At 35.5% G+C, this 26,955-nt stretch overlaps 4 protein-coding genes across 5 annotated transcripts in view; 2 read left to right on the top strand and 2 right to left on the bottom strand.

The window, feature by feature from the left end:
- The first annotated feature begins 247 nt into the window (after positions 1-247).
- On the top strand, positions 248-6,718 carry LOC145204358 (uncharacterized). The gene is made up of 19 exons (XM_080076871.1): positions 248-385; positions 450-570; positions 975-1,066; positions 1,148-1,310; positions 1,590-1,747; positions 1,957-2,015; positions 2,076-2,184; positions 2,567-2,719; positions 2,779-2,903; positions 3,827-3,915; positions 4,238-4,398; positions 4,468-4,520; positions 4,864-4,969; positions 5,063-5,215; positions 5,274-5,398; positions 5,701-5,786; positions 5,881-6,058; positions 6,297-6,382; positions 6,492-6,718. Exons 1-19 carry the CDS (start codon positions 353-355, stop codon positions 6,593-6,595), a joined length of 2,154 nt encoding a protein of 717 aa, XP_079932997.1. The 5' UTR covers positions 248-352; the 3' UTR covers positions 6,596-6,718.
- A 350-nt stretch (positions 6,719-7,068) lies between these two features.
- LOC145204360 (splicing factor C9orf78 homolog) lies at positions 7,069-10,091 on the bottom strand. Its single transcript, XM_080076873.1, has 8 exons — positions 9,936-10,091; positions 9,605-9,722; positions 9,243-9,400; positions 8,968-9,091; positions 8,807-8,886; positions 8,546-8,679; positions 8,229-8,306; positions 7,069-7,627 (listed from the first exon to the last, which is right to left on the bottom strand). Exons 1-8 carry the CDS (start codon positions 10,028-10,030, stop codon positions 7,530-7,532), a joined length of 885 nt encoding a protein of 294 aa, XP_079932999.1. The 5' UTR covers positions 10,031-10,091; the 3' UTR covers positions 7,069-7,529.
- LOC145204359 (NAD-dependent protein deacetylase sirtuin-2-like) lies at positions 10,084-15,537 on the bottom strand. The gene is made up of 11 exons (XM_080076872.1): positions 15,354-15,537; positions 14,373-14,504; positions 14,073-14,114; positions 13,863-13,969; positions 13,645-13,701; positions 13,149-13,217; positions 12,612-12,735; positions 12,357-12,428; positions 12,166-12,298; positions 11,743-11,862; positions 10,084-11,501 (listed from the first exon to the last, which is right to left on the bottom strand). Exons 1-11 carry the CDS (start codon positions 15,442-15,444, stop codon positions 11,255-11,257), a joined length of 1,194 nt encoding a protein of 397 aa, XP_079932998.1. The 5' UTR covers positions 15,445-15,537; the 3' UTR covers positions 10,084-11,254.
- A 4,533-nt stretch (positions 15,538-20,070) lies between these two features.
- Positions 20,071-26,955, top strand: part of LOC145204328 (uncharacterized) — a 30,572-nt gene continuing 23,687 nt past the window's right edge. For both annotated transcript variants that reach the window (XM_080076825.1, XM_080076824.1), the window contains exons 1-10: positions 20,071-20,243; positions 20,802-21,037; positions 21,356-21,416; positions 21,481-21,523; positions 22,001-22,152; positions 23,086-23,152; positions 23,334-23,479; positions 24,443-24,583; positions 25,080-25,239; positions 26,328-26,483. In XM_080076825.1, coding sequence (XP_079932951.1) covers positions 20,117-20,243; positions 20,802-21,037; positions 21,356-21,416; positions 21,481-21,523; positions 22,001-22,152; positions 23,086-23,152; positions 23,334-23,479; positions 24,443-24,583; positions 25,080-25,239; positions 26,328-26,483 — 1,289 coding nt within the window. In that variant the 5' untranslated portion in view covers positions 20,071-20,116. The remainder of the gene's footprint in view (positions 20,244-20,801; positions 21,038-21,355; positions 21,417-21,480; positions 21,524-22,000; positions 22,153-23,085; positions 23,153-23,333; positions 23,480-24,442; positions 24,584-25,079; positions 25,240-26,327; positions 26,484-26,955) is intronic.

Raw genomic sequence — 26,955 nt, 5'->3', positions numbered from 1 at the left:
ACAAGAAAATAAACAACACAGGTAAAATCTGTTTTTACTGATGGGCACATAAACAATCAATGATGTTACTTATCAACACGTTAACTAATTTTTAAGATGTTTCCTCTTGCGAGGAGGCTGTCATAACATCCAGAACAATCGCAACTCCTGCGAGATCCTGCTTTGAACTTGCGCAATCAGGTTTCTCCGTCAACGGCAAATACGTCATTCAACCTAGCACTCATCCGTATGAGGTGAGAGTCGGTACTTTTATCTTGGCGGTATTTTCCAAGCAACAACTTTAGCAAATTTGAAATTTCAGTCTGCAAAACATTTCACAGTTGTTTTACTTTTAATCAGTTCTCCAGCGTATATGCATTTTCAAAATAAAAAACATTTAATCACGGTAGAAATAGAGATTGAAATAGTAACATTTTTCACCATGTCCAATTTTATGATTTGTTTTTTAGGTTTATTGCGATTTGGAAGCTGGAGGTTGGACTTTGGTTGCTACTGTAAACGAAAATGGCTTTGACGAAGTTAACTATGGCGACGCCTGGTTCTTTCCCAACCACAATCAACTTACAACAGGTAGTTTAATTGTTGTTGTTTGTTTGTTTGTTGGCCTAGGCTGGTAAAACGTTTTTGTAACTTACATGGAAGCAACTTTTTTACTGTATTAAACATTAGCAAGTGTTAAATAAAGCCATGTTCAGAGTTTGAAAACAATGATACAATTTTGCATTGTTGGGCAATTTCGGTTATTGACACTCGGCTGAAGAATTGAAACAAATATTTGTTGTTACAATTTAACTTTCAGTTTAAACTTTGTTTCTGCTTTGCAACAACGTTGGTGGCTCATTTCATTGGGCCTATTTAAATAGTGGCATGGGACCAATAAAAGTTTTTTACTTGATGCATATAAAAAGCAGAATTCCCGTTGGCAAACCAAGCTTAACCATATCAAGAACGTTTTTAACATTGTATTTACACAGATTATCAAAACTGGGTGAATGAAAATGTGTTTGGAAGTATAGTCACATGTACAAGATCTGATTTCAAAAGTAATGCCTATCATGACCTTCAAGTAAGTGTATTTTTACAAACTCTTTCTACACATATTGTCATGGTGGGGTTGTGTGTTTAATTTTTCTTGATCTTTGAACAGGCTAGTGATGTGATGATACGTCATGTAGAAAACAATGTGCCAGTTGAGGAAAGCAGTAAAGCAAGTTTTCTAGAATACAAAACCAATAATAAGTTTTTAGCTGAAAATGGTGGAAATCTGAAAAACCTCTTTGTCAATAAATACCCACTACAACCTTCCAATTGTAAGTTTATTTTGAATTTTGCACTAGGTTAAACAGCTTCTAAATTTGTTTTTGTGAAAACATTTATTGGTTTGCTGCTGCAGATTGGATAAAACACTTTTTGTTGTAAAGTTTAAGCTAGGACCAATAGGTTGAAAATTGACTAAATAGCTGTAAGCAACATGGGCAAACGGAATCATTTTAAGGCAGCTGTGCAAGCAACCTTTCTTTGATTTGAATTCACGTTTAAATTTGCATGTCTGAATAATCTTTCTGTTTTCTGCTATGTTATTTATGTAGACATATATCCTGATGTTCAAACAACACTAAACAACTTGGCATCAAGGGCCAATGAAGTTACCTCAGAAATTCCTGGTTTTTATGATTATTCTTATGAGAATAAAAATAACTACATCACAGACAAAGAAAGTGGAATGTACACTCCTAGAGGGGCTTTTGTATGTTTGTAAACAATTTTTTTTAATGAAGTGGTTTTTAATTTTAAACATGTTCATATTCAATTTAAACTTTCAAATTTCATGCCAATGTTGAAACGAATAATTTGTACAAAAATAATTGGTACGTTTGCTTTTGTTGAACCAATGATTTTTCTTGGTGGCCTTTATGATCACAAATGTTTAAACATTGATAAAACATTTGTATTCAGATTCAACTGTATGCAGGAAGCTGTGATTTTGGGCCTATTGAATATGATGCAAGTTACAGGTAAGTGTGTCACTGTTTTGTATTTGGAAAGTTTTGATTCTTCACAAGTGTTTTTCTCAGTTGTAAAGAGACAAATACCATATGGTCAAGCAGAAAGTCTCATCCATTTATTGGAATCTTGGCAGTGGGGGATGTATCTGACATTGTTTTGTCAGATTTTTCTATGAGAGTGAGCAAATTCTTGATTTACATGATTTAACTATACTTGTCTAGAAAAATTTGTTTAGTTACAGCAGTGGTTCCTTACCAGAAAAGAACTCCTCCCAAAGGAAAATTTTAAAACTTTAGGGAAAGAATTTACTTTAGTTTGTTCATGTGGTTTGTAATCAGACACTTTAGCTCTGGGAATAAGACCTGTAAAGTTCATAAAACAACTATTTCAAGTGATCTTTGTTTGGTTTAGCATCTATTTTGTAGTCTGTTTGGAAGGAATGAAGAACTGTTAAGTGAGAAATTCAGGTTGTGAACCACCATATTAAAGCTGTTTTGCACATTTATTTCTTAAATATGTACACTCCAGAGATACTAACAATTTTTGTGGATTTGTCAAGGTGACATCTTATAGAATTATTAAGGAACCATACAATAATTTCCAAGGAAATCTTACACATGGAAACTATAAAATGCAATATCACGCCCTTTGTAGATTTGGGGTCTCCACAAAGAGCATATGTGATGTTTTGTTTGTGGTTATAAACCCTGTGGTAAGACTAAAACTTAACTACAAACAATTTATGTGTGTCTAAAAACATTCCCTTTTTAGGATTGGCTATCAACAGAAAACTTTCCAGAGTATATTGTTTTACCAGAAGCCAGTTATTACGGCAGTGAACTAAGAAGTTCTCCGATATTGTCTAATCAGATGTTTGGGTATTCACTCTTTTCTAGGTAAGTCACACCCAACCTGTTAGTAAATGTTGCACAGATGCCTGAGTAATCAGCACAATTGACTCATATTCACTTAGCAACTTGTGTTTCCTTAAGCAAGAACTTAAGTGACATTGCTGCAACCCAGTTAACCATGATGGGTCAAACCAAATTGAAGTCACCAATTCAAAAAGATTATAATAAAAAATGGTTTAAGACTTGCAATAAAACAGGCACTTCCACAGCAGAGACATTGTGAGAGCAGAACGCATTTAGGTGTTGCCTGTCACCAAAGTTCGAAATCAAACCAACAAACAATTGTGATCTGTTAGGAAATTGACAGGTTTGGACTGGGACGTCCTATAAGTTGAGCCCCAAGTCAAAAGGGGTTCGAGTCTCAAGGCAAGTCGTTTGGGGTTTGAGGCAAGTCATAAAAAATTATTGAAAGGAAGTTTTAAGGTTTGGATATGGGTATTTTTTTGGAATAGTTTATCGCGTCATTTTTTACCATAAAATTGACCCTACTTCATCACAGCGAGATTAAGCCACCAACTGCTTCCCTATATTTGCATAGAGTCAACATGTCAAGTGACACTCCTTAAACAGCGTGGACAGTAACGTCATGCACTAAACTAAATCATTTGTACAGTAAAGTAAGCGCTTAAAAGCAAATAGTTGGTCTTGACATGTACTACATTTGTTTGCAAGTCCAAATCATGTCTTTTCACAGCTAAAACTCAAGTCAAGTCTTTGAAAAAGGTGGCATAAGTCGGACTCGTGTCAAATCACTTCAGTATTTCCATTACTGGAAATTAAGTTTAGAAGTTTCTTGCTTTGTCTTTTCTATTGTTGTCTTACCTCAACTGTATGCTGTAGTGTAAACAAACGTACTTGTTGCATGACACGGATCATAGGAAAGCAAGTTACAACTTAATCTATTTCAGCTTATCCAAGGAACAAATTGATGAAAATGAAATACAAGAAGCTATGGCAAAAATCCTTCTTTCAATCACCAACACAGGCCAAGACATGTGTATGTTGTGACGTGGTAGATAAATATTGCTAATATCGGTTTTCAAAAATTTTAAAACACCAATTTTTACATCAGGTTCAATGCTTTTTAAATTTCAATGGCATTTGTTTGTGATACGTCGCTAGATTGATGCAACATCTTTTTTGTTGTGGAAAAGCTTAGTGTGTAATAAAAATCAGATAGCCTACAATGCAAAAATGTTGCCCAACCACTTCATTCGAGGTCGTAAACGACGTAAAGCCATGCTCGCCAACGCCAACCTTATCCACACTTCGTATTATTTAGTGTTAATTTCTGTTAATTTGACACCCTTTAACTTTAGTTTCAGATGGACTTCCTGACATAAACCCAGTTTTGGGTGGACTAGTTGAAACGTTTCCTAGCGTTACGGCAGAAATTTCTAACTTCTATTTTTATAGTTATGAAATAACGAACACAATCACAGATAACGGTAGCGGAATGTTTGGCCCATATGGATTGGGGGTTTGTATATTGGGTTTAGAAAAAGACGTCCATTGTTTGCATATTAAATCTAAACCAATTTGTTTTTAGGTCAGTCTCCCAAAATGCAACAACAACGACCTATCATTTAAAAAAGATTACAGGTACAGGGCAACAATAAAGCTAGTGGTTGACCCAATTGAGGTTTGTTCGCCATGTTAACAATTCGACGACCATTTGGTTTCGGCCAAACGATTTCATACAAACCAAACGGTTAACGTTAAAACAACGAAAGTAAATGCGATACTGTAACACGTTTGGGTTGGTCTATCATCAGTTAAAAAACGGTTGCATTGAAACCCAATTATTTGCAGTTATCAAACAGTTACATTTTTTGCTTAGTGTGACATATGACATGTCATTTGTTTACAGCGTAATCAAAAACGTCATTTCGGTGACATTGTTTGACAAAAATTTTAACATTTTAAACCCGATTTCTTGGTGTAGATGTCCTTTGAGCAACTCTATTTGGTCCAGCTCTACATCATATCCGTTTTTTGGTTTGTTGGCAGTGGGAAATTTCGACTCCAGCAGCAGATTATTTAACATAGAGGTAAGCGCTTTGACACATTCTAAGATGTTAAACCATACTTCATCAGTTTCTGTTGCAGCCAATATTTATTTTTTACCAAAAATATGTTTTTAGATAAACTCTGACACACCAAGCCTGTGCCAAATGAAGTATTATAACGAAAGTCTAAGCAATGAAAACTTTGTGTTGACTTACGACGCAACATGCAAGTATGGCTTGACCACTCCAAGTATATGTGATGTATTCTTCATCATATCATCTGCTAAGGTACGAGTGGTCAAGTGATATCCTTGTCTACCTGTTGACCTTACATTATGAATTGTAGATCTGGGGTTCTACTGAGGCGCGACTGTTCGTTCAACGCAGCGAAGGGATCAGTTATCAGTATAATATGCACGCAGTTGACGGACCTCCAACAAACCTATATATGGGATACACACTATTATCAAGGTCAGTTTCTTCAAATCCATATACTGTAAAAACGGTCTTACGGTATTTAAACGTGTAAAATTGTTGAAAGAGTTTTATGGAAAATTTGCAACAAAAACTTGGCTAAGCTGTAGGCCTATATGTAGCCACATTTACATGTAGGTTGATTTGAAACTCTACTTTTTAAGTTGTACACGCGAGTCGACTAGGCACTAGGCTACAGCAAAAATATATTTTAGCACTTAATTGTATATTGCATTTTTTGCTTCGAAACGGAGTTGGTTATCTCTTAGTTAAATAACAGCTATCAATGTTTTCTGCAGAAAAAACGGAAGTGAATTATCTAACCAAGAAATGACAAACGCAATGAAAAAAATCCTTGAGATCGTGTCGGAAACACAAGTTTTCTGTAAGTGACAATTTCAGAACATTTTAGTATCAAGCATTTGATCTGGTTGACTAGAATCGAAACTGTTTAAAACTTTAATTTGTTTGTACTTTAGGTCCTGAATGTGATGTTTCGAAGCAAGCGCTCACGGTTCCGGTTGAGTATACGATTGGCGATGCTTCAGTGGTGGAGAATATGCTGCCACCTAGCGTCGGACCAATGCCTACTGGTTTTCTTCAGCTTCGAAGTTTTGGAGAAACTGGAAGCGTTTACGCCTTATGTCCAGCCGTCAAGTCAGTTTAACGTTGTTAAATCGTTGCAAAACAGCTCTTAAGAATGCCGACAAAAACAGCGCCATGTTTGACTGCATAAAGCGCGTTAAGCGAATTTCACAAATTTTACAGTGTATGTCAGAAGCATAGTTTGTTGTACAAACGACTTTAGGCCTGCTAATCCATGTTCGTAATAGAGGTGTGTAATTTGTTTTGATGGGTAAGTCTAATCATTGTTTCTCGACCACTTTATCTGCAGAGTTGAGAATTCCTTCAGTCGGTTCGTTTGCGTGGGCGGAGTCCGAAACAAGTTGAGCCATTTGAAAGAATATAACGATTTTCTCGGTGAGTTTATGTACAGGTTGTTATTGCGACATTAGCATCAAGTGACAACAGTAAATATACACAATACTCTCTGGGAAACATCAATTTGTACACGATATTTATTTTTTAGACTGGAACGGTTATAGTGGGACTGCCAATAACAAAACTTACCAAGTTGGATTCGCTCATTCTCAGAAGGACATCGATTCCACGATTATGATATTTTATCGATAAACCTTTGATGTTTATTAATTTTAGGTTCATTCATGTGCAATGATGTTACGTTAATTTTTTTTCCGATTGTGCTTTTTTGAGCAGGTAAAACGATCACAAGAATTGTATTGCACTCAAACTTGACTATTTTGTTCTTTACTGGATCACAATCTTCTTCCCGTAGAATAGGCTAACATCTGTTCAGTGGCATAGTTTCTTGGATTCCCGGACAGTCTAACTCTAAAAGCACAGCTTTGTGTTGTGTTAAGTTAAGGCAAGACTTGACGGCAACTTCTAGGTCGCAAAAAACAGCACCAACGGGATTTTCGTTGACCCGTGATTGGTTTTGAGCAATTGTCTGTTTTATTTAAACATTTTTTTTAATGAAAATGCGACAAGATGTGCAATTCTGTGGCCAAACTAAATAAATGTTTGATTGCACTGAACTACCAGGCATGGTCTTGTCATGTTAAGTCGCTACCAAACAAACTCAATGAATGGTCTGGCGAATGCCAACCTGTAATGTAATCGGCTAACGCTTATAGGAGAAGCGGAAAAAAGAGTGATCATTGCAAATGACTCTTTCTCAACTTGTAACGAACTGGGGTATAATATAAAAAGGCAGTGCAAAAAATGTTGCGTTTTTCAAAAAGGTCGCCAACAGCGGTGTTGCTTGTTTCACCCGGCTCTTTTAGAGTAAAAATAAATCGCTGTGTTGGTTTTGCATTAAAAAAACGTACATGACCATTTGTAGAAACGTTCCACTCGAACGTTTGATTTCGTGAGGCTCCTAAAAGCGTTAAAACCAGTAAAATCAGGAACCCATTATCCACCACGTTGACATTCGCCGTCCTTTGCAATAACCTATCATGTTGTTCCAATCTTCCGATAATTGACGTCATAAATCCACGTAGGCATTACGTCACTGCGTTGGTAACTACCTCAATCTGGGTTGTCAGTAACGTCGACTTGCTTTGCGAAATTTTTCGTAGTGAAAATCGTCAGTTGATGTTCCAGCCTTTCGCTTAGGTACGTCATTCGAAAGCTTTTTCTCTGCAAAAGTGATCAAAGTTATGTTCTGATTTATTGCACACACAAAAATTCCCCCTAAGGTTGAGAATGGCCAAAACACGGTTTCTCATCAACTTTATAGAGCTCTTCTGGCAATCGTATTTTTGTACTGACGTCCCGACGTTCAATACAGGTCGCCTTCAACACTGAATGCGGTTGCTCATATGCTAACTTATCTGCTTTTTTCTTGCTCTTGGTATATTTTCGACTATTCCTGGTACTGACTTGAATTATTCTTGTTCTTTGCTTCCAGTTACTCCAGTCACTATTTAATGACACTGGTTGGCGGTTGACTAAACTTTCAAAACAGTTTTGGTACCATCCTGACATGCAGATTCATTTGATAATGAAAGGATAAAGGACAGGCACAGTTTACTAATGCCACCACTGCTGCAAGCCTGGGTGCCCCACAATTAGCTGCAATACAGATATCAGATAAAAGAAACACTTTGAAATGCTGGAAAATTTAGCAACAGAGAACCTCGACAGTGCACATAATCATTTCATGTTTCAAAGACAATGTTAATGCAATATATATACTTTATGTAGTGTTCACTTGAAACTTAAAATGCATTTCACCAACCTGCATCTCCCACCACAGGTTGTACCCGCTCTGGTTCAGGTTCCTTTGTTTTGTGCTTGAAATTCTCGCTATGCATAACTAAGGCAACAGAATTCATTGAAACTTTAGAATAAAAGATGTCGGCAAAAAAATCATCACAGATATGTCATACAAAAGTTTAGCCTTTTCTCTATTAAATGTTTGGTTAAAATAATAATTTGTAACAAAACATTAAAGAAGATTTTTTTTTCTTGGGGTACCTGCAGATGCATTTAAATATATTTATTTTTGTAAATTTGTTGGAATATAGTGTGGTCAGATTCTGAATTGAAACTTACATCTTTTGTGTTGGACATAGTTGACAGCCATGTTGGTTGGAACAAAAGAGGTTCTGTTTTCCTTCTTTTGGGACATTTCTTTGATCAACTTTTGTTTTGCTTCCTCAGTACGCTCTATGTTTTTAATTTTGGTTCTAAACACACAGACCAAAAACACCAAGGATTTGATAATTTGCATTAGATGTTTAATGGACCGTGTACATGTTTTAACAAAGTGTAACTTGGTCTTAGACTTTTTTAAACCACAAGCATGAAACTTACTCAATTCCAAGATCTATTTCTGGTATTCCACTAAGCATCTGATTAGACAGCATTTCTTCTGAATGGTCTTTAGCAGCAAGCTAAAATACCAAACATTTGGTAAAGCAAATGTATGTGCGAGAGTAATGTACATAATTACATATCAAATCACATCAAAGCACCTTTAAATGATCAGGCAGTTGATAAAGTTGATCTTCTGCTGTTTTAATCTTAGATTTCTGGACTTCACTACCTTCCTCTTTTTCTCCACGAATCTTTTTCAGTTCACTTTCCACATAGGCAGTTCTTGAGAAAGGAAAATATGCTGGTAATTACCTATGCACAGACCAGCCACAATTACTTATTTGACTTATGCCAAAAATCCATTTTTAATGTTTTGGCCTTGAATGACTTGCTGTGGAATTCAAACAAAAAACACTTTACTTCAAAATCTTACAATTCAGAATCTTCATCTCTTCTGTTTGTTTCCACTGAAAATGTGGATCCCAAATTTGTAACATCTCGATCAACATCTTCATATGTGCGATCTCGATTTCTATCCTTAACATTTCTTAAACTGACTAGCCCTCCAGTCTTCACCTTGAATGGGTCATTCTAAACAATTTTTTTGCTGAAAAATTTCATGAATCACAAAATCTACATATTTTATACAGTTTTCAAAAAAGTAAGAGCAAAATAGTTTTCTAACTAGATGAGCAAAGGGTTAAGAAAACAGCGAAATATTTTTTGATAAAAACAGTAAATGCTTATTGATTGTGTTCATTGTCAAATTTCAAAACTTTTGTCACTGAAACTTACATCCATAACCATCTCATCTGCTTTTGTGAGTTTAACTCCAGTAGCGAGTGAAGCAGCATTCACTCCCATCTGGCGTTTGCGAACTTTCTGCAATTCCTTGGTAGCTTCCAATATATCACTACAGAAACATGAACTTTTTATTACAAAGAATACAATTGTTTTACAAATAGGAATGGTTGTGGTCTTAGTTTGTCAGGATACCAAACAATATGCTATTAAATTTACTCAGAGAGTACCTTGCAGAAGTATAAATCAATAAAGTCACAGAACTAAAAATGTAAAGACACACAAAGTAGGATTCAACATTATTTTTTTTAAGTTTTAGAACTACCTGACTTCTTCCTCATTATTTTCATCTCCACCATCTTCTTCATCGGTTGACTCTTTTCTCCGACGACGAAATTGTTTACTCTTTCCATTTGGCATCTTACACAATTAGCAGCTTTTTACTATAACACTGATGAGAATAATTTTACAAATCTAAGGAAATATGAAATTAACTGGTATTATTACAACAATAAAAAAAACAAATAAACTACAGTTTTACTTTTGTAAAGCAAATGTTTGTACAAAATGCAATATTCAAATGGGAAAATAAAAACCCATATGGCTTTGAGTTTTTATTTTCCAATCACAAAAGCTTAAAAAACAAAATATTTGTTCCAAAAACACACAGTATTTTAGTTCATATACAACTAAATTACATTCTGCATCCAAACTTCAGTAGAAAATGGGAAAGTTATATTTGTGGACAAATAATGGACAAGCGGTTTTCATTTTCAGAAAAAACAAGTCATTTGTAACATCAGGCACAAGTGACATATTCAAGGCAGTGGAGATTTTTTGATCCACCTTAGGTGTAAAACAGGGCAACCCCTGGGACCAAATGGTTAAAACACAGAAACGGCACACCACAATGTCAGGTTGTCCAAATGTCATGCATTTTGGATTTTTTTTTATAAATCTGTACAATCTCATGCAATTAACAGAATGACAAAATATTCAAGCTATAGTTTGTTTAAAGTTTACCTAAGTTTGCACTTAATTCATAAAACAACACCAAAAATATTGAAAACCAGTACACTTGTGGTTACTTCACTCTCCAAAAACTTCATCCAAATGAAACAAATAGTTCATTATCACAGCCAGACAAATTAAGATTGTACTTAACTAACATATTCACAGAAACTTTTTATTGCAGTGTGTTACAACATTACATCTTTGTAATCACTTTATTCCAGCCTTGGGGAAGCCATTGGTGCTACAAAGTCAAACAAAACCAGGTGTCAGAACTACAAGACATATCTGCCAGCTGGAAAGTTTAAACATTTCAATTGTATGGACACACTACAGAGAAGATAAAATAGATGAAAACATGTCCCCTTTAGAAACATGACTAAGATGACCAAAATATGAAACAATAAAATTACAGTGAAGAAGACAAAACAGTTACAACACAAAGGCAAAATCACCAAAAACAAAACTACCGTACAACATTTCAACACGGATTGTAATTACCCCGTATGAGCATTGTTTATAATAGCCCTGAAACCAATCTTTGTTTAAAAAAACATCTAAAGTGAAACAAAAGTGCAATCTGTATTTAAAATCCTCATGAATTTGAAGAGCTGAAATATGAATCACAAGAATTTATAGGTTAGGAGAATTGCTTTGTTCTGGGTCATTTTTCTTTTCAGAAACTTTCTCAGTGGGAGTTTCAAGTGACAGTTTTGAGTCCATCTTGTCTTCGGTGTCTGTTTTCTTTGTTACATCATCAGTTGTGTTTTCATTTTGTTTATCACCGTCTGCCACAAGTTTGAGAAGGTCTTCAAGCCAACCTAGCTTTTCACAGAGATCTTTGCAACCATCGTCACAGTCACCAAGAAGTGCCACATCTCTACAAAGTTATGTCAAACATTGTTTTTACAATCTGATAAGAAAGTTAAAATCAAATTCTCTGATAATATGGCAAGGAAGAAGTGTATCTGATTTTAATTAAACTTTTAAATGACAAACACACAGCTTTTGATGGCAAAAATTACACTTAATACATCTAATGGGCCATTATTTTTATCCTAAACTTATGAACAGACTCGTATGTAGTGTTCCACACTGCTTTTGAATGTTGAAATATTAACCTGTAGGCTTTTTCTGATTCAAAATCCATCCCTGAGTTGAATCCCATCATTAACATCATAGGATCAGTTTCCCCACAAAGTTCACGATTGATTAAAAGTCTTGGAGTCTTGGCATCCACACTAAAATAGTTATATTTGTTACATGTGTTCTGTTTTGGAATATTAAAAAACGTGTGTAAGTTCAAAACCAAGTGTAAAATGTACATCCAATATAAGGATTTTCATAATACAAAAAGCTTTCAATGTTAGACACTTTCCATATTTTTTACTTTTAATTTATTCTGGTAAGTTAGTACAAGGGATTGAACTGTGTCTAATATGGAAAGCTTTAAGTTTACAATATCAAACAAAATCCCCAACTCAAAACAAACTTTTTGTTTCTCAATATATGAAATGTTTAAATTACAAAAATGGAAAACATACCCTCCAACCAATGATGCAAAAGGCTGAACTTTTAAAGAAGTTCCCATAACGATAAGTAGGTCACATGCTTGAAAATCATCATAACGAAGATTGAAAAATCTCTGTGGCAGTGCCTCTCCAAAGAAGACAATGTCTAAACAGAAAAAATTACCAAAACTTAAAGAAAGCTGCACTGCACAAAAACTACAAACCTGGTTTAACAAGACCACTTGTTCCTTCTTTACAATCTTCGCAATATGGAATTTCATCCTTGAAAATCTTTTCTAAATAAACCAAAGACTGTTACTGTCTTCTGTGACTATTTTTTAAAACAGTTATCAACATTATAAAAATCTTTTATTATGCATTATTTATATTAAGGGATTATAACTCTATTTTAGTAAACATTTAAGCACCAAAACATGTGTACTTTACACATTATTCCTGCAGGTTTAGGTTGTAGCTACCTTTCATCCATTCCTTGGAATAAGAACGCTTGCAATCTACACACTGATTGGTGTAAAATGTGCCATGAGCTTCCACAATTTTTTCACCATCTACTCCTGCAACTCTTTCCAGTCCATCAATATTCTGAGTAAAAATCACTGTTTTTCAACAAAACACAACGTTAAAAAAATGCATCAGTTATGATGAACATAAATTCATAACTGGGATCAGCCCTGAAGCGTCTATGCAGACCAGCGATCACGGCACACTCATATATAAATCACAGTACGCCAGGCCCATTGAAGGCACCATACCGAATCAGCCGGTCACCAAGCATTCACCATCATATGGCAAGGTGTAGGCTAGAAAAATCTAGCCTGCGGTGGGATTCGAACCCACGTTAAAAAATGCATTGATTATTATAATTGGAATTATAGTTTTCAAAAAACACATGTGCACAAAGTTCTAAGTGTATACAAGCACAATGTGTATGAATGTACAACAATTGGATTTTTGAGTATTTGTGTCAAAGTATTTGAGAAAATTAGTTCGCTCACCTGGGTGTACACACGCTGCAATTTTCCCTTGTCCTCAAGTAGTTTTAGAAAAAAATGCCCAACCGTTGCCTAAACAAAAACAAATTTTGATAATGCAGTGTACTTTTGCATTTTAAACCATAGACCTTTGCTACAGGGAATTAATTCCCCAAAACAAACCAATAACAAACAAAGTACTGTATGACATTTAAACCAATTATAAATATGCTTAGTTTAGATCAGTGTCCCCAAAGTTCTTTGCCTCTTTTAACTCTCAAGAAACCATTTGCACTCTTTGTGAAGTAATGGAAGAGTATGAATGTAAAATTTATCTGTGTTTATCGTTACATGACGCATTGACCTTTTAAGATCTACTGCTGAGACAGTTTGTACTAGACATTCATGTAATCAGGAAATAGTTGCTTTTTCCACTGCATTATGTTGGTATGTTAGCATTTTTACAACAACGACATTATAGGATTTTGTCCACAAAAAAATGAACATCTTCCACACCTACCTTATAGTTTCCTGGATATAGCTCCTTTGCCAGAGTAAAAAATGGTTGAGGATTTTTCTGTAAAAACAAGGGCATGTGTGATTAACAGGTAACATCAAGAAAGGTCATAATCCCTACAGTTGCAAAGCTTAAAAAATTTCTGTATAGGTATATGCTGTTGGTAAAACAAAATTTCAAAACTCTAACATATTACAAACTTGTACGGTTACTCCACCTACTTTAAAGTAAGTTATTTCAAAGATGTCGGTGGGATTTTTGAGATCGTACTTTTGCAAATTGTCATAGAGGCCAGTTCCTGGCGATCTAAAGTCAGGAATACCAGCAGCTACAAAACGCCAACATAAAGATTTTTAGAAAAACAAACAGTTGTAGGTGGGCAAATAATTTAATACATTTTTTTAAATTTCATTTGTTCGTTGAGTACACACCTGTTGAAATTCCAGCTCCACACATGACAACAATGTTTTTGCCTGAAACAAAGAAAGACGTTTCATTTGGAATTAATGTTTTGGATTTTAATATTATGTTTTGACTATGCCAAATGATATTTAATTCTGATTCTGAAAGTGTTAATTTTAACAAAAATTACTTTTGCACCAGAGTAAATTATTGTTGCCATTCTGCAATTAACCTATTTTTGTGCTGTGGTGTAAATGTATGCATGGTTCAATTCAATTCAAAGAAAACAATATGATTATGAAAACTAGACAAAACTTTAAACATCTTACACTTCTCCGAGAGTATGTAGTTGGCCACACCAGTTACAGATAGCTCATCTAAGAGTTTTTCTGGAGGTTCCACATCTTCTTCAGTCTCAGAAGTCAGAGAAAACTTTTTCAAAAGGCTTTGTAGTAAATCCACTATTTACCAAAAAAGAATGCAATGTTAGCAATACAGTATATTTAAACTTTAATATAGTATATTTAAACCAGAATCTCCCAGCTGATTGCTTGGTGGATGAAGACTGGTAATGAACCTCATGCTTATTGATCCAAATTTATTAAATCATTAAGTCATCCATCCTTGTGAATTGAGATAAATGTTAGTGAAGACTTTCAAACATTTCAAAAATACCAAAACCATAAACCCAAGATAACAAAAATTGTTTTGTTCTCACAAACAAGGCTTGTTACATCAGATGTTACATACAATTTTTAAAGCATAATATGTTTTGAAACTGTGATCCACAGTTATGCAAGGTTTTGAATCATCTCTTAAATAAAACTTTTTAACTCAAATAGCTTATTTTTAAATGTTTTTTTTTGTCTTTTTAGGTCAAGTTGTCAAAAATCCGAGGAAACTTTATTTGAATTTGGACCAAAACATTACCTACTTTAAAACAGCTGTTGTAACATTTAGGTCAGTTTGCAACGTCCAAAAAAATGATACAAATGGTTGTTGCTTTTATCACTGCAATAGGCAGTAGTTATTGCAACAACAGTTTTATTACAAAAGCTTTTTGGTACAATGATGGGCAAACAATTACGAGTTTGGTAAAAACCAAAGCAATAGTAGAAACTGGTTGCAGTCTTAGGGTGTGGTTTTTAAGAACTTTTTGTGCCAAACTGCTACAAACAAAACAAAATATCCATGGAGGCAACCACCGTGTCCTAAAATCCCAAGGTGGTACTGAGCATAAAACTGTACAACTAAGACCACTAACAACACTTTAAAACAGATAAATAACTTAAAAGAATTAAAATACTAACTTGGTGATTGATTTTCTGAAGTTTCTGCATTGCCAGCAGCAGCAGGTTCTTCACTGGCACTGGCACTATTAGTTGCATTTTCCTCCGACATGGCAACAGATTACAAATCTGAATTAGTTACCGAAAATTATTCTAATGTATGGACCCAAAAAAATACTGCAAAACATTTAGTTTTTAAATTTGAGTCAGTGTACGACTGTAATCTGTACAGTTTAACAGTTTCACTGTACACTATCATAGCAGAAGCCAACAAATAGTTAACTCTTGTAAAAATTTAAAACCTACACTGTGTTAAATATATTTTTATATCTACTAAACAAAATGAAACAACCACTCATAAACACACGTTCTAAAACAGAGGTTCCGATTTTCTAGTTCCTGTACAATCATATCAATCTGCTAAACGAAAGTAAACGCTTGATTGCGGAAAAACTGCTCGTAACGCAACACTGAACAAAGTAATGCTCTACTGAAACTGTGACTTACTTTTCAATAAAAAAATTCACAAAACAGGCCTTAACGTCAAGTGATTTTTAACGTAATCGTACATTTACCATTAACCTTGATTCATTGACCACGCAGTTGCGTATTTCACATAAAACAGTTTTGCACCTCCGCTCCAGGTTGACTCCGAATCTGAGTATTTTTGAAATTAAACTGGGGGCAAGTGGGTTTTGCAGTGATACTACAGATACTACATAGAATGGTTGAATATTATAGGCTACTCGGGAAAAAATACAATATAAAAATACGTTTTCCATAATTTTGCCATCTGTATTATTTTGCTTGCATTTTGTGTGTGATAAACTGGCAGAAAAGTTTCACAAAATGATGTGAACGTTATAGAGACATCTAGCATGGTTTAAAGCTTTGACTATATTTCATGCAGGTAAGTTGCTTCAGCTATGATAATTATAATTTATAACGAAGTAAAATTGTAAAGTAAACTCGATTTATTAGTAACCGATAAATATTTAATGAGATGTTGGTACGAAAGATGGTCTGATTTCAAAGCTCAAGATTGGTTACAAACGGCGCAGTTGCTTTTCGAAACCAAAAAATGGATAACCTTTGAATAGGTAGAAAACGTACTAGTCGTTGTTCTTTGTTGAAACGATTAGTATTTTTATAATCGGTAGGTCTGTGGATCAATAAGGAACAAATATCGGAGATCAGTTTTGATCCTCACACGATTGTCATTTCGTATTTGTATTGTGTCGTCATACATCTTAATATTCCAACTCATTTGACCTCAATGATGGTTAGGCCATAGTGCATCGATTTAAGATTTGAAGATCAAGATTCCAATTAAAAGGCTAAAGTCTGGCCGCAATAATCGCTCGTTGCTTGTGTCTGCCCTTATTCGATGTGCGATGGCTGGTCCAGATCTATGGTTAATTAAGCTTGCTGAACTAGATTTTTTATCCGTCGTTGTAGTTTAAATAGGCATACTAGTACTGATAAGCTTGTGTCTGGTTGAAAAAGATATAAACGCTTGTGTTGAAAAGTTTGCTTGTTCGTTTATAATGCACAATTGCGCAGCATGCAGATGTTTGGAGTAGGACTAATAAAAAAATCCCATCAACAATCGCAAAGCGTTCTATATGGAATGTAATTACTTGAAGATTAGGCTAATGATGTCGTTAGATTATTAATTATTATCAGATATTGCTGAAGCAGAAGTAAAAAGTAAACCTGTGTAACGGTGCTACTTAAGAACAGTTGTACGTTGCATTATTAACGAGTTAGCCTAGTTTTATGAAATGTTAGCCTAGGATGCTTTATATACCTAGTAGGCAATGTTGGTTTTAAACATGGGCTGAAGTTTTTCTACTTGATGGTTTTCTCAGTTTTTTCTTCTGCTTGCCTTTGATAAAGTGATATATGATTAGGCTACTGTGGTAATTTTGCATATCTAAACACGGAGTAAAAGAAAAATTAAGCACGTTTTTACACAACCTGTAAAACGAATCATTCTGTCGCAGATACGCGAAATACCCAAAGACTACATAAGCCGTTGATTTAGTGCTACTGTGTTGCTTTAGTAAACACGGTTACCGACACGTTTCTTTTTGTGAGTGTAGTTTGGAAATTTAGCCAGTGTAAGTTATAGTTTGCAACAGGTGAAACTAAAAACACCAGACTCGCCAGGTTTGGAATAATTAAAGCAGGGTTTGCAAGCCCTCAAATAAACAGATTTTTCTTGCAATACGATCCTTTGTAACTGATGCACCTATTTACGATTCTCAAAACAAAATGTCGTGTTCAACGATTCTCAAAACAAAATGTCGTGTTCGAATCTTAATTTCATATTTTGTGTTTAGTAAACTTTGGTCAAAAGTCCTTTCCATAATTCTATTAGATTAGCAAATTCCTCAAATATACCCGTCCCTTCGCGATGAGCAGGCATTAATGCAGTCTGGCACAGCAAACAACTCAAGCTATCAGAGTCTCCCTAGTTGTCAAGCGAGTATAGATAAGGTCTGATACACAACACGCTTATATACCCGGGAGAGTTATATCCTGCGTCAAACCAAGGACCATCTCGGCCAGCTATTCCTTAAGTTCAATTGTCGTTGCTTCAGGTTGTGGCATTGCATTTGGGCTCATGGGATTTAGGCGATCGTTAAAGCCATATGCAGCAAGGTTAAAATGTCCATGCTGTCTTGTTAAGGTTACTTGATTCGTGCACTGCAAAGGTAGGGATATGTGTATTGGCTTTTATAATAATCCAGAAACTGAGAGTCAAATCAGCAATTAGTGAGGGTGTTTAGGAAGTTTGCGCGCGGTTAGTGCAGTGAAAAATTACAAGCGTAACTCTAATTAAACGGTGCCTAATTTTAGACAATAAAGTATAGTAAAGCTACGTCGTGTAATGCTGGTGACTTAATCATGCAAAATTAGTTCAAACAAACCCACCTAACTTGCCAAAATTATTCAAAAAACAGCTTTGAATTCGAAGCCTAAACTGTGGGCTTATACTGTCTACATTTGTAAAATCTTACTGTTTTCGGTAGGAATAAAGACGGAACACAACATCGTATTTTTACTGTCACTTTCCGCCATGATATGACAAAGTGTAAGCAACGTTCGTTAAATTAAATAAACCAGCCACAGTACTCCATACTCCCAAAGGAATTCTTTCGGCGTGTATCTTACCCATAAGTAAATTTGCCAGTGCATGTTTTGCAGTCTCTGATAGGACAAAGCAATTGACCCATACGTTATGGTGACGAAGCTTTCAAAAAGCATTTCACCATGCAGTTTAAATAATAGGAACCTGTCGATTTTACGGAATTAATTTTTTGTTATTTTTTTTAAATCAATTTTGTTGCGTTTTCGTAGAGGTGTGATAATAACGTTTTTTTATTCTTTTCGCCAAATCTTTTTGCACCCCGACACAACTAAGAGCAGGTGTGGTTAGAATCAGCAACCTTTCGGGTGAAAGGCAGTAGCCATTATTACTGGGCCTTTTTCCATGCAGGTATTTTAATTTCAACTGTGATGTGTATTGATTAGTTTATTAAACTTTAAATTGAGAATTAAATTAATTTTACTTCTGCGAAAGATTTCTTTTTATCTCTTTAACAGAGCAAATAGCACATGTAAGACGATAATACATGAAGCAGTAAGCATAGATTTAATTTGTATTCCAGCCATGGTAATGAAGTGTGATGTATGTTGTTGTCGACAGGTCTAAGCAACAAGATCAGACCGCTTTATTAATTGCAATAGCCGGCTAAAAGTGATAATGTCTACAAACGTACACAGACCAAGTTGTAAACTTGCACATCAGTTTATGTTGGACAGTGACACCAGCACTATAGAACTGGCAACTTATATTTTGCTCGCAGAGATTACTAAGACGACTAGAAAATAGAAAGTGGCATCTCAGTATGTGTACGTAATAGTACTTGATCTCAGTTCATACCAAGGCAATAAAAGTCTCAGTGGTTTGCACTTACAATCTAAAAAATGTTTTCAGGTTGCAATATTCTGTGGTGTTGAATTTAATAAGAACAGTAGACTGCGAGCCAACGCTCGTCTAACACAGCAAGTCTTGTAAAGTACGTGTTAAGTATAGCAGAAATCATGTAGACAACTCAAAAGTATTTACTTCGGGCTGAGATTGCTTGTTAACTTGTTTTGTCTTGAAATGACCTTGTTTCTGATTGCAACTTTGCTCGATACTCGTTTGTAGGTGTTTGTGTGATCAAACAGCTAAATTAGCATTAGTGATGGACCTACGCCGAACCTGCAACAAAGTTTTGGTCTAAAGGCCTAATATATTTGGCCGAATTAGGCCGAACCTAAAATTTCGTTTCTTATGGATGTTTTGAACTGGTGCGTACGTTGTTAATGCAAACATTTAAAAAATGAAACGCAATATGAATGCAGTGCCTTGTAATATGCAGACAATATCGCTCCTGTTTTGTTAATGCAACGTTTGCTTAATACGTAAGTTTTTGATTGGTCGATTGTCGAACTTTAACCATTAAATTCGTACAATCAAAAAGTTTGGGTTTGGCCGAATTTTCAAACAAAGTTCGGGCCAAAACAGAAACTTCGACAAAACGGCGTATTCTACCGAAATGTTTTGACCGACCGTATGCAAATTTATTACAGATGGTCCTAACATTTTAGTTTGCAGTACTTAGTTTTTTTGTGACGTACTATTTTCCAAAACGAATTTGTTTTACGTTTGTTTTCTAGTGTAGTAGGTTTAAAATGTTGTTGTAACAAGTTGCAAACAAGTGACAGTCATGCAGTCCCCATTTACGTTTTACCCTGACTGTGACAATAACTTAAATCTTCTCACTGACTGCGACAAACTTTGTCACGTCATCCACATTCTTCATTTGGATCGGATTAGGCAGGACAAATATTCAGGTGGGTAACATAAACAACAAGGCTTGTGCTCAGTTCTAAATGAGGTGTTACACTTGCTTATGGTTTAGTAATAAGTAACGTTATAAAGTGACCTTAAGTTTAACCACAAATTTTGTGAACTAAATCAAGATTAGTAAAAATGACAGTTAACGCACCCATAGGCTTGTTACGAGATTAAACAAAATCATTTGTTTTACCTTGCTTTAGGGAAGTGGCAAAAATTTATATTGCCCCAAAACCATACTCTCAATATGTACGGTAGCTCTCGACCCTGTGTGAAGATCTTTTTGTAACAGAGACTTTTAAATGAAGTCTTTCACACAAATGAATTTGGATTAAAACGCCTTTTTTGCAACTACGTTTTTACCATTCTTGCAGTTGCCTTTTTTAACGCTTTTGAAAAAAAAATCATTGAAGTTTAATGTAGCCTTTGGTGGACGTGACGTTAAGTCTATACAGCAATTAACAGTGGCATTCTACTTAAAATATGTTCCAATTTAAATTCAAACAGTTGCTTGTTTTGAAAGCACTAACAATTTCGAGTCTTATTTCTGACAGTGCCGCCATATTTTCAACAACACGTCAAAGATACGTCATGTCGTTTCGGTCACGTGGCAAGGCTCGAATGTGACGTCACAGGAATACCACAACCGGAAGTAGAATGGTTTAAAGATGAACAAGACGAATGTATAGTTGAGGAAATCGGGAAATATGACGTCATAAGCGAGTATGGTCACGTGGCTCTTGTGGTATATGACGTAGGACCGAACGACATCGGAAGTTATACTTGCAAGGTGAACAAAGTTCAATAATAAAAACATATAGTATTTTCATCTTTAGCTTATCACTGTTACTCGTCTCTTGTTACTTCACCTGTTTTCTTTATCAAAGTCATGAAATGGCAACAGTTTTCCCAATTTTTGTTCAAATGAAGGCAAACATTTTCTGCCAAAACGTGTATAAAACAAAAGCATGTCCTTTGCTGGCGTATTTACCAGAAAATAGGTTTGTTAGTGTTAAATATTTGAAATACTGTTTCTTGACAAAAAATGTTGACCATGTATCGACCGGTAAGATATCCTTTGACTGATGTTTATTTTCTTTTTTTGTAGATTTTTAATGCATTGGGTGAATCCAGATCAATTGGCCGAATTTTTTTTACTCCAAACATACGTAAGTAGTTTAACAATTAGCACAACATACCAAAGCATTGATTAATTTTGTTTTATTCCTTCAGTCCCACATCCATATACAACGAAAGAATCCACGAAACTTGTGATGTAAGTTGCATTATAACTATTACTTTTCTAAAAATAGATATATTGTATTTACCAACACGACATGTTTTAGTTTCATCCTTTCATATTTTCTTATAACTTACCATCAGATTTATATATTTGGTTTTAGGTAGACCGACATTTTTGATTTGGGATAAACAAGCAATTGCAAACAAAAAAGTATTTGGCTGGGAAAACATTTAGGTTGTATATTTAATAACATTTCAGTCTGTTTAAAAGCAAGTATTACTCAAGTCCAAAGTCAACAACATCCTGCAAGGATAAGTCGCATAAAATCCCTTGTATTTCAAGCACAAAGCATTTAAACCCTACCTTTAAGCAAAATCCCCTGAGGCTTAGGTCCCTGCAGCAAAACCGCAACCTCACTGCAATGAACTCATTGACCCCAAATCAACGCCAATTTTTCGGAAGTGACGAAAATTCGCAGTCAGTACTTTACTAACATCACTCGTTTTGCAGTCAAGAGACGCTTCGCATCGTCGAACACAGAACAAACGATTGTGACGTCACGACGAAACAGATGACGTCATCGAGTTTGTCGGATGAGGGAAAGGAAAGTGTGACGCTGCGTTTTGCGATGCCTGAGTGCTCTCGCGTGAGGGACATGTCAGGTTAGTCCGATGTTTGTAGATATTAGATGCAAGATTTTGCTTAGTCATCGTGTCTTTTGAAGTTAAGTTGTTTAACAGTGCTATTTGGTTCAGTTTTACTAGGCCAGGGGTCGGCAACCTTTTGGGCGACGCGTGCCAATTTACTTGTTGCTTTCATACGTGTTAATGACCTGGCGTGCCACGTTTTCTAAATAACATTGGTTCGTGCCAGCTGATATCAATAATCAAGAGAAAGCAGAGTGTTTGGTGCATGTAAGACGTAATTTTAAGACAATGGTATGATAAAAACTATAAACAAGCAGTGTAACAGGCTAAATTGTTAATTAAATGTAAAGACGCAAATCGGTTGGCGTGCCATGAACAACCACCTTGCGTGCCAATCTTGGCACGCGTGCCAGGGTATGCCGACCCCTGTACTAGGCTATAGTTGACAAATGTTTCTTGCTAAAAAGTGTATGATTTACATTTTCTATTTGCCTGAATTAATGAAATGTTTAAGCTTCGTTGATGACATGCCGTTTGTTTGTGCTTGGGTATAGGAGAATAATTACTTATACAAGTTATAGTACTGAATTATAAGCATTGTACACAATAACGTTGAGTAATTTTCGTAAACTTATGAAATTCAAGAACACTAACAAAAGGCGAATTTAATAAGCAAAAAGTCAAAATACTTGAAGTATCTTCAATTGATTGCATACAGTTTATGCTAAGAGCTAAATCTATATTGCGTAAATTGAGGTCGAGCTAAATCGTTTGCCGTAGGTTTATTTGATCATGAAGCATTTCAAATTTTCGTTAAATGCCAACATTAATAGGTTTAAGCAGTAAGATACTTAGAATCTAACAGAAGCGCGTTCTTGCAACGGTTGCAATCAATATCTCTAAATAATAGATAATTTCGCGTCGCCAAATACCAATGTTGATTTTTAGTCGAGACCGAGACCCTGTCGCTGCATACCAAGTCCAAGGATAACAAAGATGATAATTTAACAACAAGGTAACTTTTACGGTTAATTGACTTTACTAGTAATAATAATAATAACTACTGACTTCGGGTGCTGAAATTTAACCTTCTAAAAATACCATTTTTTGTGTGAAATAAGCATACAATGACATGTCGCCTCTAGTACAATCAAATGAACTTAATTGGCTTGACACATTGAAATGTCCATTTTTAGATCGATGTCAGCTACGCCTGTAACTGAGAGTGCTGAGAATTATTCTATTGACCCTTCCACCTCAATTAGTTCGTATGACCCCATGAGTGCGATTCCGACTTCCCCAATGTCAACCACTGAAAGCGTATTTGAAGAACAAATTGGTGGTGAGAATTGTTCCTTGTATTTAATTTCAGGCAAAACCACATATATTTACGAAACTCTAGGGCAGGGGTTCCCAACCTTTTTTTGCTACTCGTACCCCTTTGTCAGGTCAGAGCATTCTACGTACCCCCAAAAAAATCTGATGTAATTTTTCAGATGTATATTGCTAAATTAATTAGCTTTTACAGCTCTATTAAACGGTAAACACAAAAAATGCAAAAATCACAAACAATAAATTAACCGTTTGTAGCAAATTTACAGCACGACCACATTGAATGCCTCCTTTATCTGTGCATTTTCTTCCTAACTGTGTGCTTTGTTGTTTATTGCTGGCAGCAAGTAAAAAAGCATTGATATGATACAATGAGGCTTCTTGCTAAATACCAACAATTATTTGTAGATAATTGTTTTTTAAAAGCAAAGACCGTAATGGCATAATATCATTTACAATTAAAACTGTACTGTGAAATCTGTTTGAAAAGCTGCTCTGTGGCCCAAGGATCTTCGTACCCTTGATGTTTCATCTCGTACCCCCAAGGGATACGAGTACCTCCAGTTGGGAACCCCTGCTCTAGGGTCCTCAGTTCGAATCTATCCGTATCGTAAAAACTATGCTCATGCAGAAATTGCCCTGAACAAACGCGCGCTACTTACAGACCATTCCAGTCGCGGATTATTCTACTAAACTGAAGCTTTCAGTTCAGTTAAATAAGTCTGTGCTTTTCGTCGTGCAATGTAATATTTACAAAAATATATTTCGCCGATATAATGGTATCCTCAGTTCTTATCAAATAGAATCTCTATCTGCATAGTGACTGCACGAAAATCTATAAATTCCATGTTAGCTCCTTTTGATTCCTGTTGTATTTTTATTTGCCTTAAACGTTGAAAAGTGACTTGCCGAAATGAAACATAACCGGTTAATTCCAGGATAAGCGGCATAAATTTGGCATTCTATTGTTTAGGGTTGTCCAGTAGCGACTCATCTGACGACGATATAATTGAACGAGTGCGTTGGATAGAACGCGGCGAAAGTTCCAACTCGGATTTCCGGCGTGGATCGATCCCCTACCCGATGTCTTTGCTACCTCTACGATCACAGTCACGTGGGAAAAGTGTTTTTAGCTTAGCTGATCACGATTTCGTAGTATTAACGGTATAGCCACTTATAAATATCTTATAAACCCCAAAAAACAAAGTTGAAACAAGGAAAATCAACTTAGCCTACACTATAATACACGTCAGCCGCACATTTAGCTAAATTACAAAAGCAAAGAGCACGGACACCTGTTTAAAACGGGATATCTCCGAAACTTCTGACGATTAGCGCTATTTGGGTTTGTGTAGTGTATTATTATTGAACTCAATAAAACTAACTTTATAACTTAGGTCACATAATGTAAATTTCCAAAAAAATACTTTCTAACACTGCTCCTCTTTAGCTGCTACACTAATAACTCAGTTTTTGCCCCACTTATCGAAATTTAGCTAAATTTGATGCTGCGATGTAAGTTATAAGAACATTAATTACCTTGAAACAGCATTTTAGGTGCATGGAAGCTAAAAGAACATGAATGCAAAATTATGTTTCGTTTCTTCCAGTGGACTCAGGGAGTTATTCATCACCTCAAAGCTCCGAGGAGGTATTAAGTAACTTGTCCTCATCAATCGACTACAAAAGCCAGAACAATAGAGATCGCGTGGAGGAGAAAATGTTGAAACTAACCGGCCTTCAGATGTCGCCCTCACTCCCCTCAACCAGGTTTATGTTTTGCTTGTTGAACAAAAATAGCTTTTGTACTAAGTCGAGCTCAAAAAGTGGTCGCATGGTTTAAGGCAGGGGTAGGGAACCTGCGGCCCGCTTGCCTTTTAGATGTGCCCCCCGTCACAATATATTAAAGTCTACAACATAGCATCACAAAAAGAAACAAAAAATAAAATGTTTATGTACAAATATTCCTTTAAATGACTTCTACATTATTGGTAATTTATTTCTAATATCTTCCCATTCCACATTATGACGTCAAACTTCCATAAAAAATACTACACATTCAACCACTTGCTACATTTGTGACGTAACCGTCACTCGATTGCATCTCCTTGCAGTAACAAATCATTTGCCAATGTGGTGTTAGTTTTAAATTGATTTGAGTGCTAGTAGCGTGCGATCCTTCGAAAATATATTTTTGGAAAAAAGACAGATCGATAATGACGATAGAGGTTTTCCAGAAAGAATGGACAAACTACTTTGTAGCAAAAATTAATGATAAACTTGTATGCCTTGTTTGTTGCAAACATGTAGCAGCAAAGAAAAAATCAAATCTGGAGCGATAAAATGTAAAACCACTTGTGTGCTTTTGGTATTTTTACACGGAATTTGAAAGTAAAAAAATAGTTGGCCCGCCCGAAAATGTTGTGCAATTCATGCGGCCCGCAGTAGTAAGTAAATTCCCCACCCCTGGTTTAAGGTTTAGACAGGACAAAAGTGCTTGTATGTTAAAAAAAACTAAATAAAACAAAGTAATGAAAAATATCACACTGTTATTAAGTTATCATACTTGCACACTGATAGGTTCAAAATTACCTATTAAATTCTAAGTTCAATAGATCAATTAAAGAAAAATCCGATCCACAAAACAGGATTAATAGAATTCATCAAAATGTTTGTCAAAACACAGAATTTATCAACACAAATAGCCAAGTTTTTGGTTTAGCAGTAAATATCTGTCAAAAAATCCCGGCTATGAACTTTAAACAAGCTTTGTCGAAACAGCGACAACTAGCGGATATACATCCTTTTTACTTATATCGTTAACCGGCATATTTGCTCTCATGCCTTTTACTTTTTAGGTCATTTTCATCGGGCAGCCAATCAAGTGCGGTCGGGAGTGGAATGATTGTTCGTGTGGTGAGAGCACTATCACAGAATGAATATTTTGATTCTTTCTTCGAAAAAGATGGGGAAGAAACGGACGAAGAAACATACGGCGACGAAAATTCAATATGGTGAGAAATTATGTCTTTTAAAATCTGGTTGTTTTGATATAATATGCCCCCGGTACACTTACCGATAGCTATCCGCCTATGTTCAACTTACTCAATTTAGGATTGATTTTTACTTCCTATCACTGTCACATGGCACTGAAACTAAACTTGCGACCCCAAAATTGAGTTGAGTTTATTTCGCTTGGTAAGAGACAACATAGTAACACAATTGCACTAAAACAATCACCAAGCCGGAAATAGCTGCGCAACGTTAAAACGTTATAAAGCGCAAAAAAGTATCGGGCATAATTGGTGGATAGTGGTACAATTCGCTGCAACTACACCGTAAATTCCATAGGGAGTCGAGGCAAAGCTGATGCCCTTGATTCCAATTACTTCAATTAATGACGTCTTTGTGGGTTATTGTTACCTCCCTCGTGTAAAGGCCTGGATGTGGTTTGTTTATTCGGGAAATAAACACTTTAGTGTTCGG

The sequence above is a fragment of the Phallusia mammillata genome, chromosome 8 (assembly GCF_965637545.1).
Source record: "Phallusia mammillata chromosome 8, kaPhaMamm4.hap1.1, whole genome shotgun sequence".
NCBI lineage: Eukaryota > Metazoa > Chordata > Ascidiacea > Phlebobranchia > Ascidiidae > Phallusia > Phallusia mammillata.
Note: the sequence above shows the minus strand (reverse complement) of the source record. Positions and strands in the feature narration are given on the sequence as shown.